Raw genomic sequence first — 17612 nt, 5'->3', positions numbered from 1 at the left:
ATCAAAATCAACATGCAGTGGAATAATAACTGATACATCTATTCTTAAAAAAAAGTCGAGAACGAATTGATATATATGTATGATTTACTATTGATTTTGACAAATGAAAACAGAAGTATTATGTGTGCATGTCTTCAAGAATGACAGTTATAAACCGTTTTAAAGGCATGGTGGTGCATATCGTAAAGATTGTGCAAAATATAATAAATATTCTTGTAGACATCAAATGTCATATCTATCATATTTCGTAGTAAGACATATCGAAATAAAATTGGTCCCAACAAAGTTTCTTCAAAAAAACGAAAACTGCCAATTAATATAGTCATAAGTGCAGGATCTCTTCATTTCAGAGATATAAGTCAGTAATCCTCTAACTGAATATAAATGGTTAGTCATGATAATTTTATTGTTTATTAGAATTTTACAATTATCGTATATCTTTAATGGTATCAAGTTCTAAAGTTATTTGCCATTGAGCCATATATGTTTTTACTATTTCGGATTCTTTGTTTTCCTTATCAATAATTTACTGAAATTATCAAAGACATTAATTTATAAGAATTCATCTTATATCATATTTGTATGATAAAAAGAAAGAAAACAATGTAAAACTGCTAGATTTCGTTTCTATCAGATATAAAAGAAGAGAACATAGAAAATATTTGTTACAAATAAGACAAACGGATTACAACAATCTCGTATCTTAAAGAAGAAAATGATCTTATCTCTCCCAATTTCAGAGAAACAAAGGATAATCTAAACTAACTACACAATCAGTAAAATTATCCAATATAAAACAAAAATAATATCGTCGTGTTGCAACAACTAGTTGATAACAATGTTATATGTAATATGTATGTAAAATGTAATACATATCTGAAACAAAGAATTTATTTTGCGTAGGAGGTTCATTTGTCTATGAAATAATATAATATTGTTTTATTGATGAATCTGATGAATTGGAGAATCACGGTATGTGAGATATTTTTTAGAAACTGCATGACTCGTCAAACAGAAATATACAACTTTGGTTCTATTTCGTGTTCGCTTACCTTTATAGATTTTATAATCAGACTGCAATATGATAAGTATATCGCCTTTATACTCCAGGTGACATGATTTATAACAAACATTTATAAAATTAAAAATTATTAAAAATCTAAGGTTTCAACTTCCTCAGACAAAACTGCCTGAATATGGATTTGGTTATTATTCAAAGGTCTGTTTTGGTAATATAACGTTTAATCTGTGTCGGTTCTTATACGTCCTCTGCTTTTAAATATTCGTTTAAGCGTTTTTAATTTGAGATAAATTCACAAAAGCATCTCGGATGCATGCAAGTTATAAACTATTTTGTTTTCAAATTTTCAAGCAAGTTATATTTATGTCTCAATACGGAAATTATAAGATATCTGAAACTTAATCTGTTGATCGTGTAAAGACTAATCGAAGGTAATCTACTTTGGCTTTCTTGTTTTTTCATTATTTAGGATCTAAATATATAGGTAAATGGATTAACGAGTTGTACTTTACACGAATCTTAAATGTTTAAAAAGGAATAAAGGAATAGCCTCGATAAGATAGAAATACAGAGCTATTCAATTTTTTAACTGTCTGATTAAAATCGAATTCCAGGACATGTTAATTTATACATATAAATAAGGTATGATATAAGAGTCTGACATTTCCGCCTTGGAAATTTTTTGTTACATGTTCCTTAGATTTTGTTATTTGTTAGTATTTTTGGAGTGGCATGTTTTAACGTCCCAATGATTCACCAATACAACTATTAGATGGACATACTCTGTTTAAATGCTGCAAAGTTCATTCAATTCTATAGTAGGACGGGTCAATTTCAGATCAATTAATGATCAGACTCATAATTTGCAGATGACTTTTTATACTGGATTGATCCTGATTTTGAACGTGTAATAGTTGCAAAAATATCATTTTTCATATCGGCCCTGTTGTTATTTGTTGACCAATATCAGAACCAATGGCTAAATCCAACGACCCATAGTGGCGCCTCGGGTTCATATCTGTCTTATCTAAGCATACCAAACATTTCCTTTTATTCATATTAGATATAATAATGTAATAACGCATGGTCAAATTAGAAGAAGCACATTGCTTGTATATGTGTTGCATCTAGCATAACTATCATATCTATAATTTTAGGAAAACACATACAATTGGTTTTTTTTTCAATATTGTTATTTTAAATGTTATCATAATTGGCGAAAAATGCTTGGAATTGACTTCATAGCCTGAAATTTGTGAATGTTAACTGTTTGATAGAAGCCATGCTAAGGCAGTCGATAGATTCCGTATGTATGCACCATACGTGCCTTGTTGTTCACTTAATGTGTTGTAAATAACTATAAAAATATACCAATGAACATTTATTGTACGTGATATCACTTCTTGCTTGATTAAAGAATGAAACATCATGTCTAAAGTAATATTTCATGATACGGTGTTATGTTAAATTTGGTTACATCTAAACTCTAAAGGTTCACTCATAGACACGTGAGCCTCAAATATATGTCCAGTCTCAATTCTGTGTCCCTTCCTCATATCTGTGTATGATTTATACTGCGTCAAAGACGTCACAAATCTTTGTGCGTTTTTTTCTCAAATATTTTGTTCATAACAATAAGTTTACACTGTTCTATGTGTTGACGGAATAATAAGCATTATGAATTCGAGGAAAGCTTTGGTTGTCAAAACATCCTAAATAGCGAACGAAAATATCGTCCGTCTTTTTTTCTCTGGTATTTTTGTTGTTAAATGTGTACTTATTTTAATTATCTGCTTTGTTATTATATTGTTATGTTTTAAAAACGGTCCAAAAATAGGATAGGGTTAGGCTCTTTTACCACTTGTCGTTCTACATATCCTAAGTGAAGTCGCATTATTCAAATCTACTTTACAAAATTATTGTTGTTATTGTCATGACGTCACTAGATACAAATTTTATGCTTTTTATTCAAAACGACTAAAATTGATCTTAAGCTATACTGACGTGAATTTGACTCTTACACTTAATATATTCTTACTTTTTTACAAATATAGTAATCAAAAACTATTGCATGTGAAAACTTGTCAGTTATAACTGTATATCACTACCGGCCCAAAACATTTGTAACCTGAACATATCCATACAATAAAATATTTTCCACAACATCTGGACATACAAATCTGCACCTCCGGGATGATTTAATCTGTTCATGTGTAGTAATGTAAGAAGTGACTAATCAACATACCTTTACCAATATGTTGTGTTTTAAGTGGCTGTTTTTTAGAAATACAATTTTTATTAGACCATTGTTTTGATATACAAATTATTTCTCCGAAGGATGTTTCTCATTTAATTTGAGTTTTGTAAGTGAATTTATGAGACTTTTTGTATGCAGATATCTTAACATCTGCTAACATAAGGCATACTTGTCAAAGTAGACAAAAACGGATTTCACGATATGAAATTACATTCGTCAAATGGGAGCTTTAATTGTTAATTTGAGTTTGTCGAGGCCTAATGAAATCGCAGGTTTGCTTAAGTGGTTTAAGACAAGTTGAGCAAACAGCAAACAATCAAAATATTTACATTATTCCATTTTAGCAAAATGTTTCCCTTGGTTCAACTTCCTGGATGTAAATTAAAATCAATATTTTATACATTTGGCGGGTGCGTACGGAGGGCTTTTCTGTGTTTGCCTTTCACAGAAACGCCCAATACCCAAACTGTTAAACCCAGGCATGTTCTATAAGTACTCCAAAACATTAGAACTATATGACTAAAATGCACAATAAAAGAGTAAGTGAAACCAAATCCATCTATACAAGCGGCAAACTTTGCCAATGTGGAAAACTTTATCCCCCCCCCCCAAAGCACATATGCAGCGTTGTTAACACAGTGCTAGAGAATATAATGTAAACATTTAGATTTATGCACTGTGACAGATAAATAGATTTCTATTTTCTATAGGAAGAGTCAAACTATACATAAACTCTTTTATTCATATTTCCGAAGATTTTGATTGGCGTATACATTAAGATTCCTGAATAATGAGCGCTTTGGGTTTTAAAAAATATATAAAGCTTAAACAGATCGAAAACGATGATTTGACCATCCTAATATACAAGTATAATTACAAAAAGCTGTTGTCTATCATTGCCAATGTTTTATTGTCGATATTTCTACTAATCTAATAATTATTTTTTTTTATCTTTCGTACTATTAAAAACACTTTCTGATTAGACATAGTTTAGTCGTACATTCTTCGGTAATTTCCTGAAAATCTCGACTAACGTCTTCTTCTTTTTTTTAAAGTTATGTGCATACTCCTGTTTGAGACACTAATTGCTTTAAATATAAGAAGCAAATCGCATTTCACATGCCTATGTGAATGATAAAAGTAAATCTATTATGGCATGATGAATGATGTAGGTGTGAATAAGACCACCTTCAAGTTATTCATTTTGAATGACTTTTTCAATTAAGAATACCAGATAGAAAATATAAGATCGGTTGTGCCTATCATGAAATTATTAATAAAAAAAACCCAGATAATACAGAACAAAAGCTAACACAGCTTGCAACGTGTGAATGGACAATGATACTGCGCTTGTTGAAATATCTAGATGTAGTAGCATCGCAAATGAGATAAGTATCATTCAATTACCAATAGACAAGGATGTTAAAAAATCATATGCCATCGTTTATGTATGGCCGTCAACAATAAGGGAAACCCATACTGAATGTAATCTACAGAAGCCCCGGATGCAAGACAATTCAAAAGAAAACAAAAACAACAGCTGCACCATCACTTGAAGAGTTCAGGGCCAGATTAGCCTGTGTGCCCTGGACCCAGATGCAGCCTAACTAGACAGCTTGTCAAATTGTACAGTGTATATAGTTTTATTTATTTGGTTAATATATACGTTTATTTAATGAAGAAGCCTCCTGTTTTACCGAGCGGAGTTAGTTAATCACTCAAATATGAGGTCATCTCCTTAACAGAGGAAGAAGAAGAACAGTCAAAGTTATAAGCCAACACAAGGTCATTATTAAACGATTATGATTATGACAAACGGCAACTTTCCATTGATGGTTTATTTATAATAGAATGGTAGTGAACTTGCTGAGCAGTTGTCTTATAATATGGGCTTAGCAATCACTTTGTCCTTCAAATGAAAACAATAATTTCAGTTATACTGGTTTAACGACTGAATGATCAGTTCTCTTGTAGACGTTAACATGGCAGTGTAATACGTTGTCCGTAGTCTAATCAAGATGTAAATGTAATTTCCGCTATCAAGGTATTTGTGTTTTTCACGATGTCATGATGCATTGTGTAGAAAAAAATAGTATGAATTATATATCAATGAAAGTTCAAGGAAGGGACATCTATGCTGAACTGATAACAACAGCATATCTTGATGTACCATAAATTATACTTTAGATTTAAAATTAATGATAATGCCTTGTTCCACTTAAGATTTAAATCAATATTATTGTCTTGTCTAAGATGTGTGGTCTTATTTATAAACTTCTAAATAATAAACAACAAACATAACACAATCTCTCATCTCAAGGAAATGTAAAATGATTAAAAAAATGAAATAAATATCTTCTTCCCTAAGTGAAATAGCAGTTTTATGAACTATATTAAGTTGCAAAACTCATTTTATCATTTATAATTTCCTTTTTGTTATTATGCAAGCGTTTGTTTCATTGTGTCACCAACATTTTCACGCTTTTTAAGATTAGAACCACAATATTATTATTTCATGTATGACAAGTGTCGTATCAAGATTCGGAAGGAAACCGAGGGAAGTTATCACAGAAACTACATAATACTGAGAAACCGTGTCTTTGAGAAAATCTATCAGAGTTTAAGATAGACGAGAACCCGGATAGAATAATTTATCAGCTGCTTTGTTGTTGCCTATAGTCATTTCATAGTTGTCAGTCAAAGTAATACTTAGTGCTTTTTTCCTATCAAACATATGCATGGTCTCTTATCAGTACACCTTATCGCTAATCCCGGCTGACCCGGCCGCTTGATCTTTTGACGCATACAACAATCATGTTTCCATTGTCATTGTGGCGTCAGATATTTTGTTTTGTGACGTCAAAAAATTACGGAAACCTGTGTGATATCTAGTAATGGCGGACCAATAGCGATTACAGGTTAACTACTGTTACAGTATTACTAGGGAATGTTCAACGACCATGAACACTGTGGTGTATTATATAGAAACGTACATATTACTGTACATTTCTTCAGTTTTATTGAATTAGATTTCTGGAGTAATGTAATCAATGGAAAGGAACTTTACAGAACAAAGAAAACCAATAAAACTTGTTACTTTATATAAAAAAATGTATATACTGCATACTCAATGCGAATCCATTTAAGTCTTGCTTGATTTGGTTATCTAGCAATTCCCACTTTGCTTTTAATTAAAAGTTTCTTGCAAAAAAAGAGTTCTGCACGCATGCCTTTCGTGATTTTAAAGAAGACAATATCTTTATGAACTATATCACATTTATATTGAAGCGCCCCTCAAGCTGCTAGTAGAGAGGTTTTACTTGAGAATCAGACTGATGACATAAATCTCGATAAGTGCCCCTCAAGCTGCAGTAGATGAGATTAACTTAAGATCAGACTGATGACATCGATCTCGATAAGTACTCCTCAAGCTACTAGTAGAGGGGTTTTATTTGAGAATCTAACGGAGGACACATGTCTCGATAAGTGCTCCTGAAGCTGCAGTAGATTTGATTTACTTGAGAATCGCGGAGAAAATAAATTTTAAAAGTGCTTCTTATGCTGTCAGTAGAGGAGATTTACTTTAGAATAAAACGACCGACATAAATCTCGATAAGTGTTTGTCAAGCTGCCAGTAGAGAGTATTTACTTGAGAATTAGACGGAGGACACAAATCTCCCGGAATCCATGCCGAACAAACTTTATTCTACAGTTTGTTATAACAAAATAGTCACGTGTCTTTTGTAGGTTTCTATTGTACTTATACGTAAAACCAATAGAGCAAAACACAAAAAAGAGAAGGACACACATATAAAATCTAACCATTTCTAGGACCCTCACCGAAACCCCCCCCCCCAAAAAAAAACCCCAAAACCACCAACCTTGATCCATGAATAGATTACACGATATAAAGATACCTTATGTCTCAATTTTTAAATCTAGGGTGTACTTTCAAGCGAAATAAAAACGAAACGCGTTTTTGACGAATAATATTCTGAGTTGTACAATATACAAAGTATACTGCTCCAATTGTACAACCAATTTGTTATGTCTACATAAGTGTTAATGTCAACTGTAGCATCATCGCCATTCTTTATTTATTATCAAAAATGGTCATCAGAAATATGACAGCTTAAATACAGGAAAATATAGAAAAAAGATTAATGTGTCTGGGGAAAGTGATATGTTAAAGTTAAAACTCTCCAAAGAATGATAAAATAGCATTCATCACGAGAACAAATATAGAATGTCATAACCCATTTCTGCAAAACGAGAATGGATTTCCAACAACAAATGCAGCTTTTTATAATTTCATTTTAAGATGTAGGATGGAGGAACCAGAAAGGCTTACTTAAATTAAATCAGCCGTTAGAATGTAACTAAAGAATGAACATACGTATGATCAAAGACATAATATAGAAGCCAAATAATTCGGTCATTTACCCTTTTCTATATTTTATTTATCTGCTGAATAATTAAGAAGGCCATGCTTGTTTTGTAGTACAATTTGGATGAAAATCCGTTTGTCAACGCACAGTGCAGTCTGTATTAAACGAGAAAAGTAAATTCAATTCTCATAATAAAGTTTAAATGTAAAGAGGGTAAGACAAGCTTGTTTTGTTATACACATTTTACGCAGTGTTGTAACGTTGTCAAGTAAAACATGTGCAGTCATAGGTAATGCGTTTTATAGCCACTTAAAACATCATAGTGAAACTCCATCAAATGTGAGTCTGTCAAGACAATGATGGAATCTTAATGAAATATCTATATTATGTAATTATTCCATAATAACTACAAGCATTTGTTGCTTTTAACATTTCAAGAGTGCCTTAAAAAAATTCACACGTGTTAAGTTGTATATTTTTAGTAAGGTGGTATTGTTTTATGAACGCGATGTAGATTTGAAAGTCAAAATCACTTCAAGATAGATGGTTAAGACAGTTTACGTGGGGAATATGAAACAATGATTCAGAATACTTTTCGAAAGTGTATAATAACGTACTTATAAAAAAAGAAAATGTGGTATGATTGCCAATTAGACAAGTCTCTATTAGAGACCAATATGACTCAGAAATTAACAACTATAGTTCACTGTACAGACTTCGACAATGAGCCAAACCCATACCGCATAGTCAGCTATAAAAGGCCCCGAAATAACAATGTAAAACAATTCAAACGAGAAAACTAACGGCCTTATTTATGTAAAAATGAACGTAAAACAAATATGTAACACACTAACAAACGACAACCACTAAATTACAGGCTCCTGATTTGGGACAGGCAAATACATACAGAATGTGGCGGGGTTTAACATGTAAGCCGGATCCCAACCCTCCGCCTAACCTGGGACAGTGGTATAACAGTACAACATAAGAACTAATCATTAGATGGATAAGAATACAAGTGGACGTGGATGGGTACTTGTACATCCCAAAAACAAAAAGACACTAGGTACATATCTGAGACTACTCGCAGTTAACTGACAGCTAGTTCACATCCTCTAACAACTAATAAAAAAAATCATTCATTCCCCGACAGGAATCTTACTATTAAATGAGACATTTGGCACAAAGTAACTAGTATATATGTATGGATATTAGTTTTACTTTTACTTTATAGTTGAATAAATTTATCATTCATTGTCCTTACCTGTTGGATCAAGTCTGTTTATATAGTCAGGACAAGGCTTGACAGCTACTGTTCCTGCTTTTGTGGCCGGCCAACATGATATACCATCCCATGTGATATTGCAATACAGTCCTGGAAAATATGAATACATAAATAATTTGAAAAAAGTGATACCCTACCATTATTTGGTAAAGAATATGCTTAAAAACACAAGAAATTGATACAAAATTATTGCCATGCTTTGTTGTATATTTAAAAAAGGAGAAATGATTTCATCGACCAGAAAACTATTTCCTGCAAAAGATGTATGTTACATCATCTATGCTACCTTCACATTTGGCTGTAAATGAAAAAAAACTTTGGATTCATGAACTTACAGTGAAATGCAAAATGACAAGTTTAGCATATTTTAACAGCCGATTTCATTGAGTGTGTAGGCACCTGTAATATCTTTGGTTAGCTTGCTTCAGTGCTAGCTGAACCGTGAAGTCATTATTAGGTCAGGTATACTACTCTCCTTTAGAAATAGCCTAATCCAACAAACAGATAGATTAGTTATCTGTCTGACTAGTCTATACGTTATACAACTGAGCCTTAATAGCGAAACAATATAGGGGGCACGAATGTACACACTTTAAGTCCTCATTTAAAGGTTAATTGGGGAACACAACATATAACCGGCTATCGTTTCTACAGATGCAGTATGAAAAATAGATATAAACAGGCTGTACACGATTGCAATGCATTGGAATTGCAGTCGGAACAGTAGAAACAAATCTGAGAGGGGCTTAGTGATTATGGTGCGGACGCTTGTTAATCATTTAAGACAGCATGGGGACCTATAAATCGGAAAGATTGTAATCTATAAACCGGAAATAACTTTCATCTATGGTTCCAATCAATCTATGAATTCCAATTAATCTATACCGGTATATGGGATACGATCAATACAACCCGATTTATGGGTCCCGATCTGTAAGCAAAATTGTTGTATTACGCCGTATGTGGAAACGAATACAACCTTAGAAATAAGGTTAACACAATTGGTACAAGAAAGAAAATTTAAGTGCAGTGCAGTAAAATATAAGCACAACTCTAAATAAAGGTGACACATGCAATGTATATTACAGGCAAGGAATTAAATATGTGCAATTTTAAGAACTGTTTTTCAGTTATTTTTTTAATGAGATGGATAATTCAATGTATATTTTAGATTTGGATGCAGTGATCACTGTTAGTTCCTTAACTCGTATAAATTGGCTACGGTTAGACTATATCATGAATAAACCTTCTCAAACGTAATCAATCTTTTTTTGCAAAATTTCAATATTAATTTAAATAGATTTTATACTTCTTCAAAACAAATGCATTCAGTAGGTAATCAACCTTATTATCTACCCTTGAAAAGGAACAGAAAAACATAAAGATTTGATTGTATTTACCCACAGCTTTTAATTTATCTTCTTGATGTATTACATTATAATACATTAAGTGAATCTCTATACATATATATGTAAATTAGAATCCTGATCTCAATTGAAAAGTAATAAATCATTTTTTGCAATATTTCCACATCTTTTGAAATCTTGAGGGATATTTAACACCATATTTAAGCATAATTTTTAATTACGGTAAATGCATGATTAAAAGTTTCATGTGACTGACTGTATTTGGCTCTAAACGAGGTCATTAAAGCAGACATATCTCATCCTATTGAAATTTTGACATTATGTTTGAATACAATTATTTCACCAAAAACATGTAGTTCACATACATTGTATGTTTTTCAGGAGACGTCATTAATCAATGCAAATTAAATATAAAAAATAACAAGGATCATTTAAACTAGGGTGTGCTATTTAAAATATGTAGAAAATCAGGATAAAAGTATTTGCAGAACCTTCTGCTATTGAAAAAAAAAAAAAAAAACGACCATTCCCTACAGGATATGGCGCATTGCATTTGCGCCTTTTTTTTTTGCATATTCCAATCTTTCTTTGCGCCACAAGGTTTTATTTCATTTGCACTAAAAATTAAAAAAACTGCATTTGCGCCATTTTAGAAGTAAAATATTAGGGGAAAGTTTAAAATATACATCGTGAATAAGATTTTTTATAGAGTATTTTCCCCCAGGTAATGGGTAACTTAGTAATCATACTTATTTAAAAAAAAATGAGAGTCACTTAGAGTCAATAAGGTTTAAAATCATTATATAGTGTTCACATGTTTGAGGTGTCAAGATGCATATTGTCAATTCTGAGTTAGTTTCCATTAGCTTTCTCAGATTTTGATTGTTTCATATTTTACATGTTGGTGCAGTTTAAAGTCAACTTATACCGAATTGGTTGTTGAAGTCTGTACGGTTGTTTATGATGGCATTCATTTATTTGACCTTGATAGTGTTTCATTTGCAACCATCCCACACCTCCTTATTTGTAAATCGAGGAAAAGAAATACCCGGCTACGTCCACTTGTATTGTTATCCATCTGATAAGTTATATGTAAGCCTTTTTCAACTGATTTGTATGGTTCGTTCTTATGCTGTACTGTTATACCACTGTCCCAGGTTAGGGGAGGGTTGGGATCCCGCTAACAAGTTTAACCCCGCATCATTATATCTGTCAATCAAGTCAGGAGCCTGCAATACAGTGGTTGTGTTTGTTTATGTGTTACATATTTGTGTTTCGTTCATTTTTTAAACATAAACTAGGCCGTTAGTTTTCTCGTTTGAATTGTTTTACATTGTTATTTCGGGCCTTTTAAAGCTGACTATGCGGTATGGGCTTTGTTCATTGTTGAAGGTCGTACGGTGACCCATAGTTGTTAATTTCTGTGTCATTTTGGTCTCTTGTAGAGAGTTGTGTCATTGGCAATCATACCACAACTTCTTTTTATATATGTAATATTTTATGACCACGCATGGTTATTCAATGTAAATCTTTTATTTTACTCCATTGTAAAGATTTCTTTTAGCTTTTATTTCGTTAATTTATAACAGAACTGTGTTTTAACATTGTTAAAAAAGTTCTCGTATCTAGACCTTATCAGTGTATATAGTGCTTTCTCTTAAGTTTACGATGACTGACTTATGTTTTATTATGCAACCAAGAACTGTGTTTTCAAAGGTAGCATCTAAAATCTCTTTTGAATAAAACTGTTTGTATACTATTTGCCTATATTTAATTGTATCATTTGCGCAAACGGAATGTGGTTTGTGTACTGCAAAAACAATTTATATATTTTGAAATCCATCGATTACAAGAGATTTCCGGAGAATCAAAATCTTTTGTAAATACTTTATATTATAAAGGAACTGTTATTCCATTAAGAATAGCTGATTAGGATTTCTTTAAATGCCCCCCCCCCCCCCCCCTCGTTTTTTTTCTGTTTATCTGTTCCAATTTAAAGTCAAACAGTAAATAACAAAAACTAAAAGATAAGACAAACCTAAACTATTGCTAATTTAATCAATTACACCCCTTTCGTGATGACACCTTACACTAACATCTTTAAAAAGATCAATCAAATTCACACAACATAAATTTTTACTTAAGATCTTAGATAATCGGGATATATGATCTAAAAATAATTTTATACAGTAAAAGTAAACATAATCGTATTGGAATTTATTGCATTACTGTTTACAATTTGAATGTGTTATATAATTGTTTCTTTTGTTCATGCAAATTCTGTATAACTAATAAGTTTGGGGATTATATAAAAAAGAAGATGTGGTATGATTGCCAATAAGACAACTCTCTATTAGAGATCTAGACCAAATGAGACAGAACTTAACAGCTATAGGTCACCGTACGGCCTTTAACAATGAGCAAAGCCCATATCGCATAGATAGCTATAAAAGGCCCCGAAATGACAGATGTAAAAACAATTCAAACCAGAAAACTAACGGACTAATTTATGTACAAAAAACGAACGAAAAAAAAAAAAAAATTTGTAACACACCAACAAACGATAACCACTGAATTACAGGCTCCTGACTTGGAACAGGTAAATACAATAAGAATGTGGCGGGGTTTAACATGTTAGCGGGATTCCAACCCTCCCTCTTACCTGGGACAATGATGTAGCAGTACAAGATAAGAACAAACCATATAAATTAGTTGAAAAAGGCTTAACTCATTAGATGGATACACAAACACAGATTGGACGTGGCCGGTTACTTGTATATTCCAACAACAAAAAGAAACTAAAGTACTGACCTGAGAGTACTCGCAGTTACTGACAGCTAGCTCAAAGCCACTAACAACTTTAAAAAAATCATTCATCTAAGAGTAAATTATCAATCATTACACATCCAACATCCAATGGATTTAGAGAAAGGACTTCATAAACAGTCAGAGAAAACACGAACTTGTGCAATGTCAAGATACAGGTATCGGCAGATTATAGATCTGTAATTTGCAACAGTACTTAGGCTTACCATTTGAATTTTTCAAAAGTTAACAACAATACAATGAACATAATGAAAATAAGGAGATGCAGTAAGATTGCTAAGCCACCAAAGTTCAAATGAAGTGAGTGCAAGTAGTTATAAGCAGCCAACAATGAGAAAAATTCATACCGTATGGTCGGTTATAAAAGGTCCCGACATGTCAATATGACACAATTCAATTAAGAAAATCAACAACCTAATTTATAACAAAACAATATACGAAAAACAAATATGACAAACATGAACCAACGACAACCACCGAATTACAGACTATTGGATTGACACAGGCAGCTCAAGAATGTGGCATGGTCAAACATGTTTGTGAGCGCCACCCCCCCCCCCCCAAACCCCCCTACCCTGGGACAGTGGTGTAACAGTAACTATATATTAAATCAGTTGAAGATGGATTAACTTATTTGAAGAATATAAATAGTAATATATAAATACATGTTTGGATTTCGCATTTCAAAGAGCCACATAGATTCAATTTTGTTAAAAAATAAAACAAATTTAAAAATTAATTCTAAACTTCAATTTAGACCAACTTGGAAACTGGGCCTAAAATCCCAAATTTTTAATACATGTTTAGATTCAGCCTATAAATAACATCTAATAATTCATTTTTTTTTTGCTACAATAAAATTAAGATAAATAACTTAAGACTTTTTGGACTTTAATGTTAACCAATTTGAAAACGGGTATTGATTTAAGAATCTAAATTCACAGTTAGATTCGGCATATCAAAGAACCCCACTAATTCAATTTTGATGAACTTAAAAAAAAGTATAGTTTTTGACTCATTGGACCTGACAAAGGACCAATATAAAAACGGGGTCCAAAATATAAATACATGGTTAGATTCAGCATATAAAAGACCTTAGAGAACTCAAGTCTTTCGATTAATTCCCATTGTTATAGGTATATATACCAATAATTAAGGTATTGTTTTTGGCCCTAATTCCTGAACGGTTAGGGCCCAGCCCCACTTTAATCAATCCTTATCTTCCTTCTTGTATGGTACAATTTTGTAGAGATCCATAGACTTATTCTGAAGTAATCACACTGAAATAAATACCTTTGTTTTTACCCGTTTTTGCCCTTTATTCGCTATATACTATTATACGGAGGAAATTTTTTGTGGTCGTCTAAAGTGTTTGTTGTTATAATACATCATAAAAATGATTAAATATGACAAACTAAGAAAAATATCTTTGGAAAGTGCTATTTACCCCCAGTACTACAATAAAAATGCCATCACTTAAAAATGACATGCTCGCATTCATATTTCGTCGAAGAATAGAAATGATCACTTTTAATTAAAACAGGTGGAAATATTGAGTTGTTTCAGTGAAATACAGAAAAATTATCAAGATTAATAGAAGTTGTGATTCGGTTGAAAAGATTACAAAAAAATTGACTCCAGCTATCATCAAAATTATTGCCCATCATAACTAATTAGATTCCTGGAAATCATGTTTGTAACTTATACCGTAAGGTCAATAGGTTAATTAAATTTTTTGACTTGGCTTCGATCAGGTGATTTTTTGAAAAGATATTACTGTTTTTTTTTAGGACAGAACTTCTACATATATATCATGTCTAAACATCGAATTAGATTATTTGCTATATCATAAGAGGATGGTAGCGTACATAAAATCATACTTTGTTTACAGGCGTAACTATGCTTATGACCGATGCCTATAAAAGTACTTAAAAGGAGTATTGGAATAACGAGTTAAATCAGACTTTTAGGTTTATTTTCTTTTGTTTTATTGGTAGCGTTGTAATTTATAGCAGTTAAATTTCAATTGAGAGCAACGGAGAACAGCACGTGTATCCATAGATGTTGCATTTCATTAGGAAATAACATATGATTTAGGAATGTCTTTTATTGTTATTTGCCAAATCAAAATTGTGATATTTAATGAATTTTTACTAACTATTACATTGTTTTTTTACAGAACCCATTTGTACACTACCACAACATACGAATGCATTATAAATAGAGATACTTAAATTTTGAGTAGATGGATCGTTGATGGCTAACACATCGTACTTGTGAGGTCAACAGTGATATAATGCATCCTCTGATTTGCGTTATGATTTCCTGTTTTACAGTTGCAGAATGTCAATTCCAAATTGATACCATATGTTTCGGTTATTAATGCATGTATCTGATGAAAGCAAACCTGGGTTACTTTGGAAGTGTTCCCTACACCTTTAATATTAATTATGAAAATAAAAAAGGCATGAAATAAAATGCGTAGAAAACAATTAACATAATTCACGTGAAAAGAAATCGCTCTTGCTACATTATTTTAATAACACATTTAACAAATTTATGGGGTCAAAGATTATATTTATACAGGAAAATTCACTGGTAAAACGCTTCAATGTCTATTAGAGCTTCACGAAAACTTATAGAAAGGTTAAAAAGTTAAAATTTGTATATGCAATATATGTCCAACATTAATCCTGTTTTGTTTCATTTATCTCTGTCATATTTCTTATTTTGTTTTTAAGATTTTAATTTCCTTTAAACATACATTTCATATTAAATGATGAACAAGAGCAATTCATAATTTAAATAAAAATTAGTATGATTATCGAACACTGGTTTGAATATATTAAGGTTAGCACATATAAATTTGCGTGAAATTCTTTTATTGAAGAAGTGCCACTTAAAAAGATGTATCTTTCAACTTAATTGATACATACTAACAGCAAGTTTTAATTATATCTACAACTAGATGAAGATGGAATGATCTATAGTCAAGCCTTTCAATTTAAGTTATCTATAACAGACAGGATCTCTTCTCGACCTACGAGCTCTAAAATTTTCTGAAAGCCTGATGACATGTTTATATTTTCCTCTTTGCCCTTGATTATTCAAAAGGTCAGATCAATTTGTTAGTAGTTTATAGAGTTATTGGTCCATATTTTCTTTGAATAGATGTAGAGATTGTCAAAAATCTGAATATGTTCATGCATTAATTTATTAGCCAATTTAATCCCAATCCAGAGATGTTATAAAAGATGTAAATTGTCGAAAAAAAAAATAATTCCTCATGAAAACACGGAAATAGAAATGAAGTAACTTGGACCATTATAAAAGAGTTTGATTGGTTTTGTGAGATGATAAATACGTATCTATGTTCACTCGGAATAAGGACGTAACTCAGACCCTTCGTCTTATTCCACATAATTCACACAGCTTTTCAAAGTTTGATAGGTCTCATCATAAATATGCATGTACATTTTGCAAATAATATTACTTGAAAAATACATTAACAGTACATGTGTTGGCCGAATGCAGAAAAGAAACTTTGTACAATACTACGTTAACAATTGTATTTCATATCATTGAAGCGAACCTTCTGTGACAGACAGCATGCAATATTCGAGGCGCTAAAGTTTGAAACACAATTAAACGCCTATGTCCATTCATGTTAAAGTTCAACAAATTTCATGCATTTAAACACATCAATTTATTTTGACGACATTTTTTTTTTATAGCTGATAGCAAAGAACATGTAATTCAATCGACATGTACATGAAGACATAAAACAACGTTAACATGTACATATAAAATATACATTCTCTAACAATATGTGTTCACGTTTGCCTTGTTTGCATGTTTTTGTTTATGTTTTGTTTGTTCACAATCGACAAGTTTTGTTTACTTCAGTTTACATTTATACAAGATTTTTTCCGAGTATAAAAACAAGTTTTTATTGTAGAGAAGTTAAGTGCACTCAAGGATGCACTTTTTAAAATAAATATCAAGTTACAATTTACACATCTTTTCTTTGTATACGTATTATGAAATAAGGTAAATCTGTATTGTATCGTTATTCTGGAATAAAAAGGTTAACCATGTTAACCAATAGGTAAATAAAATTAATGATTCGTTCCGTCAATTGATGCATCATTAAATGTGCTGTTATTTTATTATTCTATGCTAAATACCTCTAACAAGAAATGGTGAAATGTTTGTCTCTTAGTCAAATAACCCCCACAAGAAATTGTAAATTGTGTGTAAAATACATTTACCAAGAAATAATAAATTGTTTATCTGTCAAGTAATGGTGAATTGTATGTCTCACTGCCAAATACCTGTACTAAAATATGGTAGAAATGTTCGTCCATGTACTGAATAAATACATATACCAAGACATGGTGAAATGTATGTCCCTTTGGCAAATACCTCTTTCAGGACATAAGGAAATGTCTGTCCGTATGCCAAACAA

The 17612-nt window shown here is 31.6% G+C and overlaps 1 protein-coding gene across 2 annotated transcripts in view; it reads right to left on the bottom strand.

Moving 5' to 3' along the window:
* The window catches only part of LOC143065179 (secretin receptor-like), a 114170-nt gene that overhangs the window by 15403 nt on the left and 81155 nt on the right, over positions 1-17612 (bottom strand). For both annotated transcript variants that reach the window (XM_076238594.1, XM_076238595.1), the window contains one exon: positions 8931-9041. In XM_076238594.1, coding sequence (XP_076094709.1) covers positions 8931-9041 — 111 coding nt within the window. The remainder of the gene's footprint in view (positions 1-8930; positions 9042-17612) is intronic.

Source organism: Mytilus galloprovincialis, chromosome 2, assembly GCF_965363235.1.
Source record: "Mytilus galloprovincialis chromosome 2, xbMytGall1.hap1.1, whole genome shotgun sequence".
Lineage (NCBI taxonomy): Eukaryota > Metazoa > Mollusca > Bivalvia > Mytilida > Mytilidae > Mytilus > Mytilus galloprovincialis.
This window is presented reverse-complemented; position numbering and strand designations above follow the sequence as displayed.